General features: G+C 42.7%; 1 protein-coding gene across 1 annotated transcript in view; it reads right to left on the reverse strand.

Moving 5' to 3' along the window:
* Positions 1-20,414, reverse strand: part of Pkd1l1 (polycystin 1 like 1, transient receptor potential channel interacting) — a 140,174-nt gene that overhangs the window by 74,394 nt on the left and 45,366 nt on the right. Inside the window, exons 13-21 of the mRNA XM_077110056.1 lie at positions 17,764-17,985; positions 16,033-16,193; positions 13,341-13,637; positions 13,023-13,082; positions 10,948-11,127; positions 10,219-10,296; positions 7,527-7,669; positions 6,288-6,408; positions 2,723-2,834 (exon numbers count right to left, since the gene is read on the reverse strand). Coding sequence (XP_076966171.1) covers positions 2,723-2,834; positions 6,288-6,408; positions 7,527-7,669; positions 10,219-10,296; positions 10,948-11,127; positions 13,023-13,082; positions 13,341-13,637; positions 16,033-16,193; positions 17,764-17,985 — 1,374 coding nt within the window. The remainder of the gene's footprint in view (positions 1-2,722; positions 2,835-6,287; positions 6,409-7,526; positions 7,670-10,218; positions 10,297-10,947; positions 11,128-13,022; positions 13,083-13,340; positions 13,638-16,032; positions 16,194-17,763; positions 17,986-20,414) is intronic.

The following is a 20,414-nucleotide window of genomic DNA, read 5'->3' on the forward strand; positions in this document are numbered from 1 at the left end:
CAACCAAATAACAAACACCTACGAAAAACTTATAGTTAACACCATACTAAACACAAGGTAAAATACTGAATGCTTCCCCCTAATCATTAAACTGGAGGTTCTAGCAAGAACTGATCAGGCAAGAAAAAAGGAATAAAAGGCATCAGACTAGAAAGATCAAAGTGTTGCAGTCTCTATTTATAGATGAAACAATCTTATATATGGAAAGCCCCAGAGGAAGTGCTAAAAAACTACTGAAATAAACATATTTAGCAGGGTTATAGGATACATGATCAATATGCAAAATCAATTATTTATCTATCTACTACAATAAAAATTCAAAAATGTAACTAAGAAAATAATTCCACTTATAATGACATCAATAATAGTGAAATACTCATAAATAAACTCAAAAAAAGAAATACAAGATGTGCCTACTGAAAACTATGAAACATTGTTGAAAGAAATTAAAGGTCTAAAAAATAGGAGATATCCCATGTCCATGAATCGGAAGACTTAATGTTAAGATAGTGATACTTCGGAAACTGATCTATATATTCTAGAAAATCCCTATGAAAATCCTAGTTAGCTTTTGCTTTTTTTTTTTTTGTTTGTTTGTTTGTTTTTGTTTTTTAACACCTTCATAGGTGTTGGTAGCCCTAGCCCACAGTATTAGGAAGGGCAGGCTAAGTTGGAGCAAGAGAGAGGGTGGCCAGCACCAGTCACTGTGGCACCTATGCTCTGTTTTGCTTCTGCAGAAACTAACAAGATGCTTCTAAAAAGTCATGTGGAACTTCAAGGAATTTGGGATAGCCAATCTTATGAAGAAATAACAAAATTGGGTTCAGGCTTCTCAGTTCCAAAGTTTACTACAAAACTAGAGTAATCAAAAAGCATAGCATTGGTGTAAAAGAGATATCTAGAAAATTGAACAGAATGGAGAATCCAGAAATAAACCCCAACATGTGGTGTTGATTTTTGACAGAAAGCCAAAGACAATTCTGTGGAGGAAACAGTTTTCAACAACCTGTGATTAGAAGTTTGGATATTCATATGCTAAAGAATGCACGTGGAGCCCTACACACACACACACACAAACTCACACACACATATACACACATACACACACAAATTTACTCTAAGTGGATCATAAACTTAAATGTAAGACCTAAAAATACAAAAACTCTTAAGAAAAAATACAGATGTAAGTCTTTGTGTTATTTCACTAGGCAGTAATTTCATAGATTGACACAAAAAACACAAGGAATAAAAGAGAAGATAATTAAATTGGACTACTCAAAATTAAGTAGGGTCTTCAAAAACTTTCATTCTTCAATGGACAATCAAGAAAGTGAAATGAAAAGAGGCTGAGAGAATACATTTGTAGAACATATCTTTAAAGGAATTTGTATGCAATGCCTATAAAAAAACTCCCACAAATTAATCATAAGAACAAAAATAATTCAAATCAAAAATGGGCAAAGTGGATGAATAAACATTTAGAAGGAAGATACCCAAAGCACATGAAAAGATGCTCAGCATCATAGAGCACAGGGAAATGAAAATCCAAACTTCAATGACACTCATTAGAATAGCCATAATCAAAAAGCAGACAACAACCAGTATTTGTTAGGATGTACCCTCACCCAGTGTTGGTGGGAATACAAAAGGGTGCAGCCATTTTGGAAAACATTTTGGCATTTTTCCAAATGCTAAAACTAGATTTATCATGGTTGTCAGTGTTATCAGAAGTTATGCACGGTTATCAGAGTTACCAGTGGTTCCACTTCCAGTTATCTACTCAAGAGAGCTGACAGCATCCCTGCACACAAAATCTCACACAAGAATGCCTAGAACAGAATGGTTTGTTATAGAACCAAAGTGTGGGGGGGAAAAAAAAAAAAACCACATGTCCATTAATTTAAAAATAAAAAACCCAAAATGTGATATATCTATACAATAAATAATATTCAAAAATAAAAAGGAACGAGGTACTAATATATGATTATATAGATAAAACTCAGAAACATTCATGAAGAAAAACAGTTATTAAAAATCACATTTCAGGGGCTGGGGATGTGGCTCAAGCGGTAGCGTGCTCGCCTGGCATGTGTGCGGCCCGGGTTCAATCCTCAGCACCACATACAAACAAAGATGTTGTGTCCGCCAAATACTAAAAAATAAATATTAAAATTCTCTCTCTCTCTCCCTCACTCTCACTCTCTCTTTAAAAAAAAATCACATTTCATATCATCCCATTGAAATTCCAAGAATAGGCAAATTGGAAGACATGATGTAAAATTAGTGACTACTTGGGGCTGGGGCTGGGGCTGGGAGGAGGAAACTAAAGATGGTAGTGTGGGTAGAGGAGTGGCAACTAATAAGCACATTATAATAAATACATTTTATGGTCGTGAAAATTGTCTAAAACTAGATTGTGCTAAAGATTGCACAATTCTGTAAGAGTACTAAGAACCAAGGAATCGCACACCTTTAGTGAGTGAACTATATAAAAGGTAAATGATACCTTCATAAAACAGTTCTAAAGAAAGAAAAAAGTGTGTCATGGGTTCTGAAGCACTGACACAGATGCCACAGAAAGGTGAGTCAACAGGACTATAGTGACAGAACCCCAACTTCTCCCTTTGCGCATCCTGAAATCAGTTCCTGCCACTCTGCCTTGCTGCTGTCCCCTGAGGAAATATGGACACTGCTTCGGATGTCTGTGTGGTGTGATACTCACAGGTCCTCGCTGAGGCAGTCTTTCCCGTGGAAACGGGGCAGCACGGTCACCGCCACAGAGCACGCCAGTGCCTTGGAGCCTTTGCTGTCTGTGATCTCAGTAGAAACCATGACTATGAGAGAACATGACAGGAGGGTCATCCTGAATAGGTGGCTACAGAGATGCCTCTTCACACCCTGACAGCAACTGAGCAGCACCAGGTGGATGAGCTTAGTCCTGGCAAAGCGCAGGATGAAAGGAAATTGCAGGCTTTTTGCCCTCTCAAGGTGCTTACACTGTGGTTACCAACAAACCAGCAAATAGAATCTCCTTTGAGCAAATCCATATGATGGAATGATGACAGTTGCTTCCAGGGCTACTAAAATAAGGCAAGGCATGGGAGTGGTACTTCAGGTTCTCCACTTCTGGGAAGATCTCACACCCCAACATAAAATCAGAGCATCAGTACAAGGCACTGAGTGCCAATCAGACAGGGAAGACAAGAGGTGTCACAGAGAGTTGGTAGGCAGAAGGCACCATTGTGTGCTGTGGGTGTCAGGGAATGACTCATTTATTCACATGCTCCCCCATTCACTCATTTGACCCACAAAAGATAAGCCTGTGGCAGGATAGGAGGTTATGGCCAAAAAGGATTGTCTGTGCCCTACAAGTAATCCTGTCCACTAGCAACGTGAGGAGTGCTGAAACAGAGTGAATGCCAGGGCCACGGGGAGCTCACAGAGTGAAATATAGTCTCCCTGATGGTCCATCAAGGGCTGGGGTAATATTTTAATCAGTTCCTAAATGACGTGTATAGATCTAACAGGTCTAGAAGAAAGGTGAAGACAAAGTCTAACTGAAGGAAGTTTGCATGAAGACATAGGAATGTGGCAGGAAATGGCTCTGCTGGGTCTTAGAAATCCCTCCATGTGGTAACAGCTCCAGGTATGCTGAGGAGACCTGCAGATGAGCTCAGAGTATGGGTGATGATCAAGTGGTAAGGGCCATAGGTGCAGATGTGTGACTTATACAGGAAGATCAATGGTGTGTTGATCTATGCACCCTGGTGTCTTCATATCATCTTCAATTTGAATCCCAATGCTAAGGGTTTGGGAACTTAATTTTAGAGGTCATTTCTTCTCAAGATGTGGTCCCAGACACCTGCATCACTGGAAAGCTTGTCTACAAGAAAATTCTAGGTTCTGCTTTTTCCCCAGTTATTTCTGATTCAGTAAATATTATGTGGGCCCCTGGAAACTCCAATTTTGTTTTTTGGGTTCTTTTGGTACCAAGGATTGAACTCGGGGGACACTTAACCACTTAACCATATCCTCAGCCTTTTTTTGTGTATTTTGTTTAGAGACAGGGTCTCACTGAGTGTTTAGGGTCTCCCTAAGTTGCTGAAGGCTTTGAACTTGTGATCCTCCTGTCTCAGCCTCCTGAGCTACTGGGATTATAGGTGTGCGCTACAGTGCCTGGCGAAGCTCCAATATTATAAATCCCCCACTGCATAAAATGTTGGTCCTATGAATCATGATACAGAATATAAGAGAAAAAAGTAGGTTTTGGGTAAGACTGTTCAATTTCACACACTTAATAGGTGCCATATTAATTTTTGCAAAAGATGGAACATAAAAAGGTATGCATTATGTATCTAGTTTTGTATCTAATTATGTATCTAATATTGAATGCAGATATTCATAGGAATTGATTATGATAATCATGAACATTAGAAGCAAAATCACACTTGTGAAGGACCTGAGTACCATCACTAACCCTGACACTACTCTGGGACTGTGACCTGAAATCTGATTCTAAAAATTTTTGTCAACACGGTGCTCAGACCCTGCTCCTGTTTGGATATCTGCCTAGCTCTATGGTCTGTGGCAGGCCTTGTAGACAGAGGCCCCTCATACCCCACGTGCAGTTCTCAGGGGAGGGACATGCCAGGTCTTCATATAAGAAGGTTGCCTATGGAGGTTGGGCCTCCTTGTCTGAAGGACACATTCTGCTCTGACCAAGCTCTTAGCATACATCCCTGGCTTCGGACCCTCTACTGAGACTTGGGGGAGTTTGGGATGAGCATCCATCATGAGAATACTTTCCAAAGGACAGAAGTTAAATGCAATTTTAGCATTTAAGGATTTATCAGGGCAAGCTCATGAAAGTAAAAATCAACCATTTGGTCAGCATCTACTGTGCTAGCCTTTTGTTGCTTGACTTCACCAAACCTCAAGCTCAGATGGAAGTATAAAGGCATCACATACAAAGTAGAACATGATTAGAAAGCTCACAACTGCACCATCTCAGGAAAGTTTTGCTCAATTTGACTAGAATCTAGAAGAAAGTACAAATGTTTTAATTGGAGGTGACAGGCAACATTTCATAGAGAAAGTACTTTCACTAGACTCAAAGGAGAGGTGAGATTTCAATACATGAGGGACATGACCTAGTTCAGAACTTGGGCTGAAATAGTCATACCAACACAGTTCAAAGAATCTTCTAGATTAGTGACTCTCAACCTTGCCTGCACAGAGCAACTGTCAAGAAGTTAAAAAACAAACAAAAAACATCAGTCACCCTGAAGAGTCTAACCACACTGGGTTGTGCCCACCCAGGTACTGTGTTAAATGATGGAATCCCTTATATGTTCAGGTGAGGTCCATTCCCAAGTGCTGATTTAGAAATGGACAGGACCTCAGGGGCAGGGATAGGAGTAGAAAGTTTCCCACACTATGGGATTCATTTTGCTTGGGGGTTAGAGTTTATATATGAAATTCATCACAAAAGTTCATGCATTCAAGGCTTAGTCCCTTGCTTGGTGCTACTCAGAAGTAGTAGAACCTTTAAGAAGTGGGACCTAGAGGAAAGTCTTCCTGTCATTGGGGGTGTGCCCTCATAGGGCACTCCACCTCTTTCATACCCAGACTTGAAGTAAATGAGCCTCCACATCACTTGCTCCTGCCATGATATACCGTGCTGCCACAGGTACAAGGCAATGGTGTCAATGAATTATGGACTGAAACTTGCAAAACTTGTGAGCCCAAATAAACTTTTCCTCTTTTTAATTTGATTCATCTCAGATATTTGTGATAGTAGTGAGAAGTGGACTAACAAAGGATTTACAATTAATTTGCTAACTCAATATTTCTTTACTCTATATTATTTTAGTACTTTATCTCACATTATTTTTTTGGTCTGCATACCTTGATTTGGTTTCACTTATACTAAATGCAAGATTCACCAGATATGGCATATTTCATTAGTAAACAAGAGATAGATTGGTGTTAACTATTTAATTCATATAAAAATTCTTTGGAATTTTATTATGTACATTATATGTCATTTAAAATTTAAAATGTATGGTGTGTGTATGTGTGTGTGTGTGTGTATATTTACTGATGTTTATTCTAATGTTCTTCCTGCACCAAACGGTAAGTAATCAAACTAACCTAAAAAACATTAAACTCATCAAAGTGAATAAATAATTTTAATTTCTACACATATAGTTTTAAAAAATTTTTAGCTTTTGTAAATCAGGAGAAAATGTCTGGAGCTTAGTGATCCAACTCACACTGTTACGTACCTTTGTAATTGTCTGAGGGCTCACCAGCTGGCAATGCAAAATAATACTGGGTGTCTCTCCCATAGTACAGGGTGTGTTTGGAGGTGTTTCCTATCTGGTAACTAAATTCATAATGAAAGTCCTATGGGGAGAAAAAATATAGGATACTTCATTTGAATGGCATCATCTATGAATATACATCTGCAACCTTCATTGCACCCAAGGACATATGCTGCAGCCAGAAACAGAATGAATGAGAGCCAAACACGGTCTTCGGCTGCACAACACATGTGTAGAGCTCTCCTGGTTCCATTTGCACAATTCTTCCCTACAGAGCTCTCTTCCAAAAACCCAAAGCAGGAATAAAACAAGATTCCTCACTCAGGGTCTGCTAGCTCTCCAGCCTGGAAGGTCCTGTTAGTCATGAATCAGACTGACAAGGATTCCTCTAGGTGAAGAGGATCCTGCTGCCCCCTGCAGTAGCTAGGCACAATGTAAACATGAGTGACAACAGAGAAAGGAGATGGGACACACACTCTGTTAGGAGCAGAGGTCTTTGAAACTAGACTTTGAGGAAAGACCTGGGCCTGGACTCTCCTAAGGACATGTGTGGGCTTCTTGAGAAATGACAGAGGCAGAACAAAAGGGCAGAGACAGGCAGTGTATAGAGCAAGAGGACAGGGAGGATGGTACCAAGATTGCAATGTTGTAGCCTGCAACCCAATCTCAAGAGGAAGCTTGCTAACCCAATCTCACAAGGAAGCATTTGTTCCTTCACACACACCTCTCTAATCATCACAAACTTTCTATAAAAAAAGAAAAGAAAAGAAAGAAAAATATCCATAGTGACCTTCTCCATTGCCCAAATCAGGAGAGTAAAATGAAGTCCAAATTAGAGACATGCCCCAGGGTCAGGGTCAGATTCCTCTGAGTTACTCACTGCCTGCTTGTGTGCACAGCAGTAATGGGGACTCCTGCTCTGATCATATGGTAGAGGCCCTGAGTATCCCACTGTGGTTCCTAGTAAGAAAGTCTGTCTCTCTTTCAAAACTGGGGGCCATTCTGACCTTGTTTCCATTAGAGAGAGGGAAGGTCCCATTCATGCTTGAGCAACTTTCCAACATTTGACTGCAAGCCCAAGTCCTTCACAGAAGGGAAGAAGAGGCCTTAGTTCCTACTGCAAGCCATGCAGAGCTCACCACAACTTCCAAAAGCTGCTATTACCTTTGGTCTCAGTACAGAAAAGGGGCTGCCACCTACCGGTTTTCCTGACATGCAGAACACACTGAAGATGGTGTGGGCCTCCAGACCATGGTGGGGCTGCACATGACAGGCCATGTCCTGTGGAGCTGGGTTGATTGTCAAGTACAGCTGGGCTTTGCCTAGTAAGTCTTGCTTTGAAGCTAAGAGAAAAATGGGATAGAGTTTTGAGCTAGGATGGAAAACAACAGTAACAGAAGTTTTTATAGCAAAAAACTTAGAGCAGTGGTTCTCAAAGGGAGTCCCCAGACTAGCAGCATTTGCATCATCTGGGAATTGAAAGACAGATTCTTGAGCCTCCCCTTAGTTAGACCTGCTGAATCAAAGACTAAGACGCAACAGTATAGTTCAACAGACTTTTAGGAGTTTCTGACAAAAGCTGGAGTTTGAAAACACTGCCTTAAAGCATGTATTCATAGAAGAAGCATTTACTGGGTGCTTACTAGGTGGGGAAGGTACATTCCCAGACCCTGGGCAATGACAGAAAATGAGACAGACCAATTCACTACCCAGAAACCACACAACACCCACCAATAGAGACCAAAGCCTGGGGGGAGAGGACACTGACAGACACATCACCCCACAAATCAAACCTGTTCCATTCCCCTATTTTCTTTAAGCCTCAGCCATGTACATAAAGACATCTAAGCTGAATTTATTAACTGATACATTTTTATCTTCTCATTTCATTAACTGTATTAATATCATAATTATTTTCCATGTCATCATATAATGCCCCAAATGGCTAAGATATATGTGTGTGTGCGCACGCGCGTGTGTATATATATATATGTGTGTGTGTATGTGTGTATATATATATATATATATATATATATATATATATGATTTGTTGAGTAGCTATCCCAGTATACATAATTATTAGTTCCCAATGATTAAACATTTTATTTTCCATATTCTACTATTATTAGTCACACTATAATGACTATTCTCATGCATAAACTTTTTTAAAAAATTTGCTTTTTAGTTATAGGTGGACAAATATCTTTTTTTTAGAGAAAGAGAGAAGAGAGAGAGAGAAGAGAGAGAGAGAGAGAGAGAGAGAGAAGAGAGAGAATTTTTTAATTTTTATTTTTCAGTTTCCGGTGGACACAACAACTTTATATTTTATTTTTATGTGGTGCTGAGGCTCGAACCTAGGCGAGCGCGTTACTGCTTGAGCCACATCCCCAGCCCAATAAATATCTTTATTTTATTTTTATGTGGTGCTGATGATCAAACCCAGTGCCTCATACATGCTAGGGGAGTTCTCTACCACTGAGCCACCAGCCCTCTCATGCATAAACTTTTTAATCTTTCAATGTATTTTTCTTGATATGAATTATAAGATGGAAATTTGCATGTCAAACTCTAAAATCTTGATGCCAATGATCATCATCAAATGTCACAATAGGGACCTAGAGAACCTGTGCTATATACTAAGGGCTGGGTTAACAATGTTTATGTGTTATATTATCTAAGGCAGCTCCTTCAATACAGGTAAAATCCAAAAGGAAAAAGTGACTAATTCCACCTGGCTGACCAGGAAAATCTCTATGAAAGAAGGCATTTGAGCAAGTAGCCCTAGGGTACAAGTTATATACTGGTTAGGAAAAAGACCTGAGGATAAGAATGGGCATCTCAGCTAAAATAACTCTGATGGGAAGGACAGAGTCACACAGTGGCCCAATATGTTGGGAAGAGCATAGCAGGTGAGGGAAGCTGTTAGGGAGAGTGTGGGGCAGAGGAAAAGGAAACAAAACAGGACATCTGGGCCCCCAGCTCACTGTTCCCTGCCATCCAGGGACACTGAACAAGCCCATGAACAAGCCCATGGACAAGCTCCCAGGGGTCTCCTGCGCTGATAATATATGTGGCCTATCAAAAAGAATGGCTATAAGCTTGTTACTCAGACAAATTTCAGAAGCAAGAGAGAGAGGCCCAGCAGAAGGACAAGAGGGATTGTTAAACAAAAGCAGACATTGTCCCTCTTCAAAATTAGCAGGGACTTGGCTTAGTTTTGGGGCAGGAAGGGGCTCACAGTGGTAGTAAGAATCCAGAAGATCTGTGGGGATCTTTGCCCCATCTATCAAGTTTCAGAAGAAAGTGAACCTTAAGTTTTTCCTCAGGTGATGTGAGAGTTAATGCATGATACAAGATTGAAAATGCATGGTGGGTTTTAATGAATGCAAAAATGTGGGTATCATCTCTAGATAAATATTGTTGAATCCTCTGTACTTGTTAAAAAGGAAAATATCAAGAAGTTACCTATAATTATGATCTCAGAATGAGTCACAGATATGTGGGAAGGGATGTTGGGCACTGGGAAATGATATGCACGTGGGTGAATCCTGTTTCAAAATAAAATAAAAAGGGCTGGGGATATAGTGTGCTTGCCTAGAATATGTGAGTCCTGGACTCAAAAGCACTGGGGGAAAATGGCAATCCTTTACCCTGTTTTAAACATGTGCCTGATTCCTCAAGGAAGAGTAAATCACAGAAACACAACCACTTCCTGTTCTTGTTCTCTAACATAAAGGAGCAGGGAACTGACATCTGGAGAGAAGGGGAGTCAGGATCCTGATGCAAATGTCTGCAGGAGTGACAAGTGATTGTCCTTTCCAAGAAAAGATGAAAATACAGCCAAAACACTTATGGTTACCCCACACCAGATCCAACTGGCAGCATAACATACCCACAGATGCTTGTAGAACATATGTCTCTCCACTGCTCAGTGAGTATGGTTTTATTGTCACAATAGGTTCTGTGATACCTACAGAAGAGAAGGCAGCCACAAGGAAGCAAAGGTCAGTGGCCTGCAGGACAGGGGTCAGCAGAGCCTAGGCATCAAGTTCTGCTCTTGCTCCAGGGATGAAGGTAAAATAGGTTGTATTTGGAAATGCCACTAGATTGTTACCACCTTCTCTAAAGAGATGAAATCCTATCTCTAGGTCTCTTCTGCCCAGTAGAAGCAATACTGAGGTTAGATCTTTCATTCTGGCTCAGAAACAGTACTAGTTTCCCAAGAAACAAGAGAATGCTGGTAAGATTTTATTTTATGTGTTTACAATAAATTCAGTTTTCAATTTTGCTATTTTATGAAATTATAAAGTATGATTAAGGAATATCAAAGCAATTTTTAAGTCTTTGTGGAATGTTAGTTATGAGAAATTCTCAATCTGAGTATAAGTGTTGTCCTACTATGCTGGTTTGTTCCTCAGCAGGCACAGGTTGACCCCCACACCATGTACCTTTGAATCAAGAGAGACCTAGAAAACAAGGTTGATGATATAAACAGGGATAGTTTTTAAACATTGTAATTTTGCAATGGTATTTCCCAAAATGTTTTAAGGAAGAGTGAGGGCTGATATCCAGAGTTTTCTGAAGTAGCTAGGAAATCAGGACACAATGAGCACATTCATACCCGATGAGGTGTAGCCTTGGAAAACAGCTCTGCTGATCAGGGCCTTGGGCCAGTCAATCACAAGGGCAGGCTCAGCTCTGCCGGCGAGGAGAAAAGGGCCCACTAGGTTGTCCCCCTCACCAGGGCTCTCTTCCTCAGCACTTGTGCTCAGTCCTGATCCTGGGGGGCCTGTGTAGTTCCCTAAGAAGATCAACCAAGTCCACGGATGTTATGCTCCATGCATGCATAAATATAGCACAATTAATCCCACTTTTATATACAATTATAACACAACAAGTAAAATAAACAAATAAATAAAAGATAGTGCAATGGGGTAAAGGAAGGGGATTGGGGGAGGAAGGAAGTGAGGAAAAGTGGAAATACTATGGAGTTAAATGGAACACATTATGTTATATGCAGGTATGAAGAGGTCACAATGAACCATATTATTATGTATACTTATATTCACTAATAAAAATATTTAACAAGAGAAAAAGTCATGATCTCCTTAAAGCATGAATGACTCAATGTTGACATTAGTGACTATTTCTACAATTGTTGAATACCTCATGTCTAAAATAATGTCTTCAGCAAAAAAACATATTCAAGCAATGCACTTCGTTATTATGTAATTAGTGACCTAATCACATGTTCCTTCCTTCCTTTATTTATTCAACAAATATTTATTATGGTCTACCAGGTCCAGGTCTAAGAACTAGACATGGAGTGAACCAAACCAATAGAGTCCTTGTGATCTGGAATTTATAGCAAAAGATTCAGAAAAACAAACAAGTAAATACATAGATAATGCAAATCAGCTAATGATAATTGTGATAAAGAAAAATAAAGCAGGATTTGCAGAGAAAGAGAGTGCAGGGAGTGGAAAGGTGGTGGGGAGCACCTCTCTAGAGTGGCTTCAGAACACAGGATGGAAGAAGCTCTTTGAAAATCTGGAGGAGGAAGTTTCCATACTGAGTTAAAACCACACTGTTATGGTGTGGTTTATTAATTGCCATGGGGAGGGTCTTCCAAGGGCAGTCAGAGGGAGTCAATAAAGTGGGATGGTGGCCTACGAGGTTGGGGTCATTCTAGGGGACACAGCCCACAGCCTCTGTCCTGTGTGTGGTGGGAAGTCACTGGAGGGACTATCTGGAGGTGACAGTGTGGCTTGTGGTGGGGAAAGAACTCTGTCTGCTATGCAGTGAAATGACCACATGCAGCAGGAACAGAAGCAGAGTGACACCAGGCCACACGATCTCACTCATCCAGCCATTCACTCCAGAAATAAATCACTCACTCACCATCCATCTATCTGTTCTGTCAACAAATAAATTGTCCACCTATTCATTGCCAGATAAATCATTCTTGAATCCTCCATCTACTCATTAGACAGATTAATCAAGTGTTCACTCATCATCCGTTTATTCTCCTGACAGATAAATCATCTACTAATGGGTCATCCATTCACTTGATAGATAAATAAATCATTTTCTGGTCATCACTGGATAATACCCTTACTGGATGCTAATGTGCCGAGCACTGCAATAGCTCTGGGGACACTAGCAGAAGCTAGTCACGGAAGCTTTCTCTGAAGATCTCAGGGTAAAAATGACTGACAAAGAGATGATTAGGCCAGAGCCCTCTGCATTAAATGGTTAGGAGGAAATACCCTTGGCTGGTGGGGGGTCATCATCAGACTGAGAAATGCTTCAGAGACTGGTAAATAGAGCAGATCTTCAGGGAAGATGCTTGGCAAGTAGGCAACTTGGGAGAGTGTAGGGGAGGTATTTTAGGCAGAGGACCCCCCGACAGGGTCTGGGAGAGCTGGAACGCTCATCATCAGGCCTGAGGCTACTGAGAGATTTTTGGAGCAGAGTACAAGAAGTGCAGAAGGAGGTAAGCTAGAAGCAAACTTTTGGGCCAACCAGTTCCAGGCAGAGGAGTTTAAACTTTCTCTCTGACTCTGGGAGCTCCAGGTGGCCTTGATGAAAGGGGGAAGCACATGAATCTAGCCTTCAGCGAAGGGTGTGGAGAAGAGATGGAGAACAGTGGGCCAGGATGCAGGGCCTACGCGGAACAATCATAGAAGCAGTTACCTCTCTGTCTTCCTCTAGATGGCATTGCTTCTTGGATATCACTGTAATAGGCTTCAAAATCTATGAGACAAAATCACAATGTTTCACTTAAAGCCACAATTAACAAATAGTAGGTGTGAATCCAGCACTCTGTGATTCAAGGGCATTGTGCATGTGACTTCAAACCTGATCCACCAGATGCACCCTTCCCAAGATAACCCTGGTGCCCAAATAAGGGAGACAACCTGCAGAGATGGAGATACTTGCCATCAAGGGCAGGTGAGGAGCTGGGTGGAGACCAGCTTCTCTCAGAGGGGCTCACAGTTGAGGCTCCCTCACCAAGGGATCCCAGCTCTGGGACAGGTGGCTCATCCTCAGAAGGATCCTCCAGGGCTGTGTTGTCACCAGAAGCAGGAATCTGGGGGCCACCCACAGTGGACTCTGTAGAGGTGCTCCTAGTGACTAAAAGGGCAAGCCGACTGTGGATCATGGGTGAAGGCTCTCGTGAAGACAGCGTGGGTGATCCACTGGAATCTGTCATATTTGGCTCAGTGGTCAGAAGATTTGACTCTGATGACTTCAAAGTCGTTCCGAGTGCTGAGGCACCCAGCAGCCCTCCAGTGCTACAAAAGTGAACTTAAACACACATATGACAGTGTTAAAATTCTGGACCAAATAGGAAAAATCAGCTTTTTAAAAGTCTGTAAATTTTGTAAGACTGCTCTGCTTTCAACAAGTCTGATGTGAATTCAAAACCCGCACTTGAGAGATAAACCCATGGAACGTGGTTTTCATCAGATAGTCTGGAGACCAATTGTTGTAAACATGTAGGGGGGATTTGCTTTCCCCAGGATCCATAGAGACTGAAGGGGAGCCTGCCAGATTCTCCACACCCTCTGTATTGGTTTTTCATGTATTATAGAAACAATTTGGGGAACATGGAATTTCTCCTAATCCTCACTCCCCTACCTGACAGTAAGGACAGAATATAACAATTCCAAAAATCATTGTTCAAATTTATGAAGAATCAGGAGCAAAGAAAAAAAATAGCCATGGGCATATAAATGAACTGTCAATCATGCTGTTGCTTTTGACTATGGGGGAGCCAGGATCTTGAGATTCATCCATCTAGGGCAATGTTTCCTTTCCTGGAAATTTAACCTCTGGACATCCTCTGGCTTTGATTCCAGAAAATTCAACATACCCCAAAAGAATTAAGGAATTTCTCTCCTGCAATGCAGGGCATGACTGCACTCAATGTCTTCATGTCCCCTTAGCCACTGAGGCCAGCTGTACTCAGAGTTCTACTTTCAGAAGCTTTGTATCGCCCCATTGAACAGATTGTTTTTAAATGGCAGAAGGCCAATAGGGGTTTGGCAGGAGCTGTGCTGAAAGAGCTGGCTGCCAGCTCACAAACAAAGCTGCTCTGTTTGCCATGGGAACTGTCCCTCTGATCACAGTCATCACCACATGAGAATTCAGTCTTGATCCTGGTTCACACCTAAGTGTCCCACCGGAACTGTGATCCAACCAGCCCAACACCCAGCATGTTCTTACACATTATTTTACTTAGTCTTATCTCCACTCTGTGGAACAGTATGAGAAAGGACTTAAATGTGACAAGAATGATGTTAAAAAATTCTTTAATCCTGGGGCATTAGAACATAGTTTCCTAGGTCATTCTGACCCAGCACACAGCTCATGTCTGCAGATTTCCCAACACCACAATGATAATCAATAACCCGGGTAAAAGCCCTTTCTTGTTTACTGCAATTCCTACTTGGAAAGTATGGCATCAGTGACTGACCATTAATCCACATGCTGTGTCTTTCTCATCAATTGCAATTTCTTTCTTCTGTTTTAACCTATAAAACCCAGTCTCTTGGATATCATTTTATGAGCCCTTACTCTGGGCAACTAAAGTTGTGTGCTCTACCTTGGTGGCCATCCGCATTCTGCCTTGCATAAACTCTTTGTTCCTACACTCGGCATGCCTCAATTTGTCTTTTGGGCTGACAAGAAGGGTACCCATCTTTCAGTGAATCTTGGAGAGGAGGTTATAATCACCAGCTGGCAGTGCAGGAAAGAGGCTCAGAACCAGGCCTCACCATACAGACTGTGTAGAACAGTCTGAAAGACTGTGTAGAAAAATCAGACTCAGTTTCTCGTACTATACTCTTACAACACAGATCACTTCAGTGATCCTAAATGGTGTGAGTTCTCTCCACTAACAAGAAAGCAAGCAGTTCTGCAGAAGACTTCCACTTGTATTCCTCAATTCAGTTCAATTCTCACACTATGTAACTGGAGGTAAACTCAGACCTTACAGGTTAAGCCTCAAGACTGTGCCTATTTTGGGTGCCAATTGCGAGCCCCTGATGGTTTTACCTGTGCTTCTGACTAATCAGCTATAAATTAGGGGTTCCCATGACAACCTCATTACACAAGCATGACTGATTAAATCATTGGCCCTTGGTGACCAACTGGGGCTGAAACTCCCAACCTTGGCCATCCCACCTTGGTCTTTCTGAAGACCAACTCTCATCCTGAAGCTACCTGAGAGCTGCCAGTCATCAGTGACCTCATTAGCATACAAAAAGGCACTATAACTTTGAGGATTCCAAGGATTTGGGGATTATGCCAGGGATGAGTTATATGCCAGGGATGTAGACCGAATATATACTTCACAATATCATAGGGACACAGTCCTCTGAAAGGTGAGTCACATCATGTGTCCTTTTCAATAGCTCACTGTGGCTTTAAAAAAATAAAAAAATAAAACCGTCTTTTATTTAAAAAAAAAATAAAACCGTCTCAGTGAATGCTGGGCATAGCCTTCTGTCACTTCCACAGGGTGCCTGAGTAGCAGTTGATTCCTTCCTCTCTTTTGGAGTGTGAAAACAAGAGGTGCTAGGGAAGCAGAAGCCATCAATCGGGCAAGTCAGACATACTGGGTCAGACCAAACTCTTGGCAAACGCAAGACAACCGCGAGCTTTCTCCTCAGTCAGTAAAATAAAGCAAACATTTCACCTTCAATCCTATTCTTTTCTGTTGCATTGACTAAGAAAAGATCCCAGGAATAAGAGAGATTTGGTATTTCTCCACAGTCTTCACACACAGCTTGAAGAGACAGTTCTTCATTCCAATTGACATAGATGTCTTTAAAATTGACCCAGGAGATGTGGATGAATCTGAAATATACAAATCAGTTTGATATTTTAGGAAAATGTATGGGCCCTTGGCTGCATGCATTCATGCTGGGCATGCCCAAACTGCCCAAGCTGTCTCTTCATCATGGGAACTCAAGTCCGTATGATGGAGCACATGGCATGTGACCAGCTGCCCCATATTGGACACATGATTTGATCTAACAGACCAGCAAACACACTATAACCTGGCTCAGTTCAGAGAGGCTATGTGACTTTTTTGAGACACATGGCCTTCAGCTTGGGCTCTGGCCAAGCCCTCTATAGAGAACAGCTGATGCCTAAGTAATCTCCTCATCTCCTCAGCTCAGTCTTCAAAACCACCCTCATTCAGACCCGCCAAATGGTGGTGGGATATCCCCACCCCACCACTGCCCCTTACCACACACAACTCCATATGTAACTCTATCCTCCACACAGCCCAGTGCCACCACAGCCACCTCCTGACAATTTCTCTAGTCTCTCTGTTGACCAGCACTTTAGAAAGCACATTTTGTGGACAGGGGTTCTTCCAGATGTTACCATATGGCTGGAGACTGTCAGGCCCTGTCAAACAGCTTTCTTTCCTGTAGGACTTGGCGAGCCTCTAAAGGAATGATAAAGACTAAGTGGTTTGCAATGTTTCCCATGCAAACACCCCATGCACTGTGCCCCATTTCTCAGACCACAGCCTTAACTTGCAGCTCCCTGTGCAGGAGATGAGAGGTGTCATGGTACAAAGGGCCACACAGCTTCCTTGCAGGGAACCATGTCCAGCTTGTCCATGTGTGTGTTTGTGTGCCTGTGTATCTCTGTGTATACTTGTACACAGTGGTTCCCCCTCATCCACAGTTTCACTTTCTACCTTTTCAGATACCTATGGCCACTGATGCAAATGGAAAATTCCAGGATTAATTCATAAGGATTAAATTGTGCCATTCTGTGTGGCATAGTAAAATTTTGTATCATCTCAAAGTGGTGGGCCCTGGGAAACTCCTCCTTCTCACTTAGGTCAGTGAACTGCTGTGCCCATGCGCACTCTGACCACTCAACTTGATCCTGGTACTGATGTTTGGGAGCTGCACATGGACTATGGGTGATGCAGGGCTTTTGGGTTTTGGTCATAACATTTCTTTTCTTCTGCAACCTCTCATAGTCTCAGATGGAACAACTGGGTTCATTCTTGGGATGAACCTGAGATGTATAGAAGGGTTAAACTGGGCTCCCCAAATGCCTACCTTGGGACTCAGATGGCTTTGCATCCTCTGCCATCAGCCCCAAGAACTGGGACAGTCTCCTGTCTTACAGGCATATTGTGAAACAGAGGGAACCCCCTGAGACCCTACCCAGAGAGCCCTGCTGTGCTGGCATGCTTAGCCTATCAGGAGCTTCCCAGAGATCAGTCCCTAGCCCCTTCTTGACAATGCCTTCCTCCTCTTTAGCAGCATGATCCCACATGACCAAACCCTAAACTGCCTTCCATATGCATGGATTACATAACCATGGATTACTTTCCTGGTTACCAACACCAGCCAGGACCACTCAGCTCAGCTCAGCTCAGCTCCAAGTCACATACCTGAAGGCAAAAGCAAGACTGATGGAAAGGAACACCTGAGCCTTGGAAGAATTCCTGCCAGTGCTGGAAACCATCAGTGTCACGAGAAACTGGTCACAGCATTCGCTAAGCCATTTTGCTGTGAAGGAAATGGTGGGAGCCCCACAGTCCAGTTGGTATGGAGTGGAATTGTCAAAGCAGGGCTGTCCAGGTGAGTTGGCAGCAGTGCAAGTCCAATGATACCTGTTGAATGGACAGTCATGGCACCTCAGATGTCAAGGGGACGTGGGCATGGGGAAGAGATGACGTCCCCTTGTTCTTTTCCATCAGTGAGGTGTCAATCATTGGATTCTCAGACTAGCTCCTCCCACTCACTGATGTGTAACCCCAACTTCATCCCTGGGGACCCTCACTTTCCATACCAGCCTGGTAGCTGCTGCCACCCTTCCTGCACACAGTGACTCCCCCTGCTCACACTTCCGCTACCTCAACATGCTTCTACTACACAGCATGCTCCCCTCAAGCATTCTGCCAACACTGTATCTCATCCTTGTGACAATTTCACATGACATACAGGAATGCCATATTGACCCAAATTTAGGAAGAAAATGCATTTCCAGAGGCCTCAGAGAGCTGCCCTATTTCAGAGCTGGTGAAAGATGGGATAAGCAGATGGATGACTCTAGATATCTCTGCTCTAATCTCACTACCTTCCTGCAAGGAAACTGTCATATTCAATAAGACAAATGTGTTTGCTTTATTAAGATCAAGCAAGCAGACAGCCAGCGTCATCCCTAACCCTGAGCAGTCTCATTCCTGAGGGAGAGCTAAACAAGCAGTTTGGCAGGGAAGAATCGCTGGCTTAGAAATGCATGGCTGGAGGGTCCAGGACCAATCTGACAGTAGAGCCATTTCTTCAGGTGCTACTTAAGTCTGAGCCATCATTGTGCTTTAAAGGTGGCTCTCCCTACATGGAGTGAAGGTACTACATTCTAGACCTGTTTCCAAACCATATGAGGCAGCATTATGATAGCCCTTTAATCACCCCACAGGGTGGCAGCATCCTTTGACTTACATTCTGGGAAGAGCAAGTGAACCTGGGATCAGATGGGCTATTCTGCATTCCCTGGAAGCAAATTCAGCACTTTTCAGCAGCCATGCACTGATATCTTGTTTTCAGGCATGAACCTGGGTGCTGAGAGGTACAATGATAAACAAGACCCACTTGGTCTCTTAGGCCCAGGGTAGAGGTAGCTTTGTCTCTTTGTCTGGAGCATGTACACAGATGGAATTTTCAAATGGTGGGGTTCTCAAGAGGATATGGAAGTTGGGGGAATGGGGTGGGGTGGGAGATGGTAATCTCTCTCCTCTTTTGGATTAAAAGAACACTGAATCCCACCACTGTAGTGTAGCAAACACATGTGGTATCTCAGGGGCTAAGACAACAAAGCGATTCTTCTAATTATTCATAAAGTAGTAGTAAAGTAGGCACTGTGTGCCAGGCACAAGGGATATATTAAGGGAGAGCCCTGCCCTCTGGAGCTCATACTCAATGCAGGATGATAGTGAACAGTGGCCACATAAGTGAAACCATAACAGAGAAAGCCAGGATTCATCATTTAAATAGGCCTCACTGGGAAAGTGATGCTTGAGCATTCATTGAATCAAAGGAAGGAGGTGGTGACAGACTCACCGCTGAGAGAGGAGCTACAGAAGGAACCTGATTGCCAGGAGCTGGGGAAGATTACTCTGGCTAGGAGTGAACAGCGGAGGAGTCGGGGGCAGTTGCAGCTGGAGCTAAAAGGGCATGTCGGCCTCATCTGAGGATGTTGATTTCTACTTGGAGTAAAAAGAGAGTTCTGGAAGATTAGAACAGTGAAGTAAGGGCACCTGACTTGTTCTAGAAGAATCCATCCTCTGCCTTGGAGAATCGGTTGCAGCGGGAGGATGGAGGCACGGAGGTCTCTAAGGAGAGGCTGTCTCGAAGATGAGCTAAGGCCCTGGGGGTTCAGCACAATGAAGCAGAGAAGATATGTGGAGCTGGTGTTTCAGGTAAGGCTGACAAGATCTTGACAGAGGGAACATGAAGTGTGTGTGAGAGAGAAGTCAGAGAGAGAAAGAGGAGTCACTCGGCCAAAACCCTTAGCAGGGAGAATTGTTCCTCAAGTGGAGATGGGGGAGACTGAATGTGAGGAAGTAGGAACTGTGGCTGAGAGGTCTCAAGGCACAGAAAAGGGGGTGCTGAAATGGGGCAGGGACATATAGCCTGGAGTGGTCCCTGCTGAGGATGCATGTCTGCAGCTACTGGGCAGGGATGGGTCCAGGGAGGATGCATGTACAGGGATCATGGACGGACTCAAGTAGGAGACTGAGTAGGTCCCCAAGTCAGGCTGCAGATGGCTATGGGGACAAGGCCTGTGTCGGGGCCTCCAATAGCAAGAGACCCCCCACAGGGACATGTACCACTCTCCTCTCCCACACAAGGCCTCTCACCACCCAGAAATTTTAATGAAAGGGTAATGGTTGGACATCACCTTCCAAATTCATATTTTAAATACCACCTTTAAAAGCTATTCACATTTCTCTCCCTTCTTTTCTAAATTATCTTATATTTTGATCTAAATAAAACAGTTTGGCTTATGAAAGCAGATGGACTTTCATTTCTTAAAAAT

Source organism: Callospermophilus lateralis, chromosome 1 (genome assembly GCF_048772815.1).
Source record: "Callospermophilus lateralis isolate mCalLat2 chromosome 1, mCalLat2.hap1, whole genome shotgun sequence".
In the NCBI taxonomy this organism is placed as follows: Eukaryota; Metazoa; Chordata; class Mammalia; order Rodentia; family Sciuridae; genus Callospermophilus; species Callospermophilus lateralis.